This window comes from Chiloscyllium plagiosum, chromosome 42, assembly GCF_004010195.1.
Source record: "Chiloscyllium plagiosum isolate BGI_BamShark_2017 chromosome 42, ASM401019v2, whole genome shotgun sequence".
NCBI classification, from domain to species: domain Eukaryota; kingdom Metazoa; phylum Chordata; class Chondrichthyes; order Orectolobiformes; family Hemiscylliidae; genus Chiloscyllium; species Chiloscyllium plagiosum.
The window spans coordinates 16,930,816-16,937,641 of record NC_057751.1 but is presented as its reverse complement, the minus strand read 5'-3'; the positions used below and the strand labels follow the sequence as shown (position 1 = coordinate 16,937,641).

The window sequence follows — 6,826 nt, the reverse complement described above, 5'->3', positions numbered from 1 at the left end:
AGCTGCCAGAGGAAGTGGTGGAGGCTGGTACAATTGCAACATTTAAAAGGCATCTGGATGGGTATATGAATAGGAAGGGTTTGGAGGGATATGGGCCGGGTGCTGGCAAACAGGGGACTGGATTAGGTTAGGATAGCTGGGTCGGCATGGACGGGTTGGAACGAAGGGTCTGTTCTCGTCACGCCGCGTGGCTGCGCCTCCCTCACCTTCTCCTGCATCTCTCGTGCCTCGAGCCAACCTCGTTTTCCCCACGCCCTGATTTTCGTGGAGTTTGGCTGCTGTCTGTAGCCACCTGATCGCGAAGACATTGATGTAAAACCCCCTCCCCTACCCACTCCCCCCCCACACCGTGCAGTCAGTTAGCCCGGGAGAGAGGGGCAAATCAGAGGGTAAACAACTCTGCCCTCCCGTTTCGTAAGATCTGGTCCGATTCCAATCGACCGCCCTGCCCGCCTTTGCTCATCAAAAATCTCCTCGACTCTGACGTGCGACAAAAACAGATTTCAAAATCCTGCATCTCGGTCCAGACTCGGTCCAAAATAGTTTCGGAAAGTCATCCTTACGTTAACGTTTTCTTATTTTCCAGATACAATCCCACTGGTCAAACGGTTAGCGCAAAACGCGACTCGTTAAATTTTTAAAAAAACACATTTCGCCACACACGCAACCCAGGTTGAGAAATTCCCCCCTCCCAGTAAGCGAGAGAGGGGAAAGTAGCTTCCAAATTTGTCAAGATCCCCAAAAACCTTCAAACACTACAAAAAAACGTAAGAGATCTTGGTTCTGGGAGAACTGGCTACCACCCGGCCAGGCTGCCTGTATTGTTTCAACTCTTCTTTTCCAAAACACAACACCCAAAGGCCTCATGAGACTCCGGTGGATTTTGGCAGACGGTTCGGCCCTCGTCCAGAGCCGGGCAAGCCCCCCCAGACTAAAATGGAGCAACAATCCCAAAGCCACGCGTACCTTGTTCCTGGTCGCCAGCACTTCTCGGGGGTCGGTAAACAGTGGCACAAACTGGTTGGGGGTCTCGATCTTGATGGGCGTCCCGCCACCGGATTTCGAGACTGCGTCAGCCTTCAGCCACTGTTCCGGGGCAAAACCACACGCGCCCAGTTAGTTACTGCCAGATCCTGGAACAAACCCCACCCTTCCACCCTCCTCCCCACCCGCTGTTTCACGGTGCCCCGGGGTGGTGCTGGGGCATGGTGGGCTGTCAGAGGATGGGCACTGGCAAAGTGGTCTGGCAAGGCAAGCTGCCCGAGCCCGCCCGGCGTGACAGAGATCACTGGAATAATGGGGATCGCTGGGAAAATGGGGATCACTAGGATAACAGGATCACTGGGATAACGGGGAATGCTGGGATAACTGGGATCACTGGGATAACAGGGATCACGGGGGTAACAGGGATAACAGGGATCACGGGAATAAAAGGGATCACTGGGATAACAGGGATCACGGGAATAACAGGGACCACTGGGGATAACAGGAATCTCTGGGATCGCTGGGGTAACGGATCACTGGGATAACAGGGATCACGGTGATAACAGGGATTACGGGGGTAACAGGGTTCACGGGGTAACAGGGATCACTGGGATAACAGGGATCACTGGAGTAACAGGGATCACGGGGGTAACAGAGATCACTGGGATAACAGGGATCACTGGAGTAACAGGGATCACGGGGGTAACACGGATCACGGGGGTAACACGGATCACTGGGATAACAGGGTTCACGGAGATAACAGGGATCACGGGGATAACAGGGATCACGGGGGTAACAGGGATCACGGGAATAACAGGGATCACTGGGATAACAGGGATCACGGGGATAACAGGGATCACGGGGATAACAGGGATCACGGGAATAACAGGGACCACTGGGGTAACAGGGATAACGGGGATAACAGGAATCACTGGGATCGCTGGGGTAACGGATCACTGGGATAACAGGGATCACGGTGACAACAGGGATCACGAGGGTAACAGGGATCACTGGAGTAACAGGGATCACGGGGGTAACAGGGATCACTGGGATAACAGGGATCACTGGAGTAACAGGGATCACGGGGGTAACAGGGATCACTGGGATAACAGGAATCACGGAGATAACAGGGATCACGGGGATAACAGGGATAACAGGGATAACAGGGAACACTGGGATCACGGGGGTAACGATCACGGGGATAACAGGGATCACTGGGATAACAGGGATCACGGGGGTAACAGGGAAAACTGGGATAACAGGGATCGCTGGGGTAACAGGGACCACTGGGATAACAGGGACCACTGGGATAACAGGGATCACTGGGATAACAGGGAACACGGGGATGACAGGGATCACGGGGATGACAGGGATCACGGGGATAGCAGGGATCATTGGGGTAACAGGGATCACGGGGATAACAGGGATCACTGGGATAACAGGGATCATGGAGATAACAGGGATCACTGGATAACAGGGATCACGGGGGTAACAGGGATCACTGGGATAACAGGGATCACTGGGATAACAGGGATGATTGGGATAACAGGGATCACTGGGATAACAGGGATCGCTGGGGTAACAGGGATCACTGGGGTAACAGGGACCACTGGGATAACAGGGATCACTGGGATAACAGGGATCACAGGGATGACAGGGATCACGGGGATGACAGGGATCACGGGGATGACAGGGATCACGGGGATAGCAGGGATCATTGGGGTAACTGGGATAACAGGGAACACTGGGATCACGGGGGTAACAGGGATCACTGGGATAACAGGGATCACTGGGGTAACTGGGATAACAGGGAACACTGGGATCACGGGGGTAACAGGGATCACTGGGATAACAGGGATCACTGGGGTAACAGGGATCACTGGGGTAACAGGGATCACTGGGATAAAAGTGATCACAGGGGTAACAGGGATCACGGGGGTAACAGGGAAAACAGGGATCACTGGGATAACAGGGATCACTGGGATAACAGGGATCACGGGGATAACAGCGATCACTGGGGTAACAGGGATCACTGGGATAACAGAGATCACTGGGGATACAGGGATCATTGGGATAACAGGGATCACTGAGATAACAGGGATCACGGGGGTAACAGGGATCACTGGGGATACAGGGATCATTGGGATAACAGGGATCACTGAGATAAAAAGAGATCCCAATGATCCAAAAATGTGAATCCTTCTCCCATACACCAGCTCCTCAGCCATGCATTCACCTGCTCTATCCTCCTATTCCTGCCCTCACTAGCTCGTAGCACTGGGAGTAATCCAGATCTTACTACCCTTGAGGACCTCCTTTTTAAATTTCTGCCTAACTCTCCGTAATCTCCCTTCCGAGTCTCTACCTTTTCCCTTCCTATGTCTTTGGTTCCAATGTGGTTCCAATGGGGCCCCTTGCTGGCTCCTCTCCCCCGTGAGAACATTCTGCACCCTCTCTGAGACATACACGATCCTGGCACCAGGGAAACAACACACCATTCTGCTTTTGCGCAGCTGGCCTCAGAAACATCTATCTGTACCTCGGACGAGAGAGTCCCCTAACACAATCGATCACTTAGAACCTGACATACCTCTCGTTACATTAGAGCCAGTCTCGATACCAGAAACTTGGCTGTTCATGCTACATTCCCCTGAGAGTCCGTCAACCCCCTACGTTTTCCAAAGCAGCATCCTTGATAGGCACAGAAGACTCCTGTACAACCTGCTACCTCTCCTGCAGTTAAACCATCGACCTGATTGTATTTGTGGCTTTTCTCTCTTCCTATAACTGCCATCCATCATGCCCCACCCCCCAGCTCCTGTAAATTCCTTGATGCCTCTCGCTGTTGCTCCAACTGATCCGTGCGATCTGTGAGGATTCGCAACCAAAGACACTTGCTGCAGACCTAATCAACAGCAACATGGAAACTCTCCCTAATCTCCCACATCCAACAGGAAGAGCACACTGCTCTACTGAAGGCCGTCTCTGCTTCTTCACAAACACCTCAGCCAGGAAATAGTACCGCCTCACAGCTCTAAGAAATCGTTGCTCCGGGCTAATGTAGTAGCTGAGTTTCTACGTTATTTTTTCAAATTTAATCAGGGGACAGATCTCACTAAAACGTAGAAGTGAGAAAAGAACCCGCTTCACCTTGCATTTATCGTTCCAAAACCCAGTGAAAAGCGTTATTTCGCGTCATCGCTCCGCTGCTGTCGGCAACCGCCAGAGAAATACACCAGGACGGAGGCCGCGCCATGAGGCAGTGCACAAACTTGGCAAGTGCTCCGAGCCCCCTACGCCAGTCCCCAGTGCCATCCACCGATGCCCCCGCCACTCTGAGTCCTGGATGGACGTTGCCAATTCTGAAGCCACGACTCACCAGGATTCACTTCGAGTTTCTGGGCAGTGGTAACCTCCCAGATGCTGACAGCCAGGGGTGGGGGTGCTGGGATTCAGTGACGGTAACACCATTGAACGTCAAGGGGGCGATGGCTAGATTCTCTCTTGTTGGAGACAGTAACCCCTGGGATGTTGATAGTTGGGTGGGGGATTCAGTGATGGTAACACCATTGAACGTCAAGGGGACGGTGGTTAGATTCTATATTGTTGGAGATGGTAACCCCCAGGATGTTGAGAGAGGCATGATTCAGTGATGGTAACACCATTGAACATCAAAGTTACTGTGGTTGGATTCTCTCTGGTTGGAGATGGTAACCCCCAGGATGTTGATAGTGGGGGGGGTGGGGGATTCAGTGATGGTAACACCATTGAACATCAAGGGGGTGATGGTTAGATTCTCCCTTGTTGGAGACAGTAACCCCAGGATATTGATAGTGTGGGTGGGGCGGGGGGAATTCAGTGATGGTAACACTATTGAACGTCAGCGAGCGGCGGTTAGATTCTGTCTTACTGGAGAAGGTAACCCCCAGGATGTTGATAGTTGTGTGGGAGGGGGGGGGTTGGATTTAGTGATGGCAATGCCATTGAACATCAAGGGGATGATGGTTAGATCCTCTCTTGATGGAGGCGGTAACCCCCAGGATGTTGATAGTGGGGGATTCAGTGATGGTAACAGCATTGAACGTCAAAGGGATGGTGGTTAGATTCTCTCTCTTGTCAGAGACGGTCACAGCCTGGCATTTGTGTGGCTCGAATGTCAGTTGCGCCAGGGCCTGGATGTTGCCCGGATCTTGTTGCGTTTGAACACAGACTGCTTCCGAGGAAGACTGAATCTGAGCTCGCGATGGACGGAAGGTCTAAACGTCTCCGAAACAATCAAATCTGTCCCCGGCAGTTTTGGCTTCGGGAATACTGGAAGTGCCGTTAACGATCTGTACCACTCAACAGCACCGAAGCGCACCCCTGGTCCCAACCAGTCCAAACTCCCCAACCTAAACTCGTCCCACCTGCCCGCTCCTGGCCCACGTCCCTCCAAACATTTCCTCGTCGTGTACGGATCCAAACGTTTTACTCAACGTTGTAGCTGCACCCACGTCCACCACTTCCCCAGGAAGGTTGATGAAGGGAGACCAGTAGACGAGGTCTAGATGGAACTCGGTAAGGCCTTTGATCAGATTCCATATGGTAGGCCGCTCTGGAAGGTTAGATCGCACGGAGTCTGAGGGGAGGGGGGAGCTGGCAAATTGGAGACACAATTGGCTCGATGGTAGGAAGCAGAGGGTAAGAGTGGAAGGATGCTTGTTGGACGAGAGGCCCTGTGACTAGCGGAGTGCCTCAGGGATCGCTGCTGGGCCCATTGCTGCTTGTCATCTGTATCAGTGACTATGAGAATGTGTGATTAATAAGTTTCCAGATGACACTACAACAGACGGTATCGTGGACAATGAGGAAGGTGATCAGAAATTGTAGCAGGGCCGTGGTCAGTTGGGGAAGTGGGCTGAGAAATTGTGTTAAAGGCAAGGGATGTCTTGCATTTTGGAAATTCAAAAGAAGGCAGGAGTTTCATGGTGAGTGATAGGGGCCTTAAGGAGTGCATTGGAACAAAGCGACCTTGGAGTTCAGGGGCACTATTCTCTGAAAGTGGAGTCACAGGTAGACAGAGCAGTGTATAAGGCTTTTAGCACACTGGCCTTCCTGAAACGTTGAGAGTAGTAATATCTGGATTACTCCCGGCCTTCCTGAAACGTTGAGAGTAGTAATATCTGGATTACTCCCGGTGCTACGAGCTAGTGAGGGCAAGAATAGAAGGATAGAGCAGGTGAATGCATGGCTGAGGGTATAAGGCTTTTAGCACACTGACCTTCCTGATGAAGGGCTTATGTCTGAAACATTGACTCTTCTGCTCCTCGGATGCTGCCTGACGTGCTGCGCTTTTCCAGCACCACACTTTTCGACTCTGGCCGTCATCAGTCAGGGCATTGATTATAGAAGTTGGGAAATCATGTTGCAATCATGCAGGACGTGGGTGAGGCCGCGCTTGGAGGATGGTGTTCGGCTTTGGTCACCTTGCTGTAGGCAGGATGTAGTTATCGGGAGAGGTCGGACAAGCGTCGGAGATTGAGGGGTTAATCATAAAAGTGTATAAGATCGTGAAAGGCCATGGAGAGGGTGAGCGCACTCACGTCTTTTTCCCAGGGCTGGGGAATCGAGGCCTGGAGGTTAGAGGGGAAAGACTAAAAGGGAAACTGAGGGACAACATTTTTTACACACAGGGTGGCACGCATAGGGCATGAGCTGCCACAGGAAGTGGTCGAGGCGGGGATATTAACACCATTTAAAAGGACAAATACATGGATAGCAAAGGCTTTAAAGGATATGGGGCCAAGTGCAGGGAAAGGCGGGGGAGGGTTAGCGGCCATTTTGTTCATTAGCGTGGGCGGCC

General features: G+C 52.1%; 1 protein-coding gene across 1 annotated transcript in view; it reads right to left on the bottom strand.

Moving 5' to 3' along the window:
* LOC122542990 (beta-adducin-like) overlaps nt 1-6,826 on the bottom strand; it is a gene marked incomplete at its 3' end in the record, with an annotated part of 28,975 nt that overhangs the window by 5,289 nt on the left and 16,860 nt on the right. Inside the window, exon 11 of the mRNA XM_043681134.1 lies at nt 967-1,086. Coding sequence (XP_043537069.1) covers nt 967-1,086 — 120 coding nt within the window. The remainder of the gene's footprint in view (nt 1-966; nt 1,087-6,826) is intronic.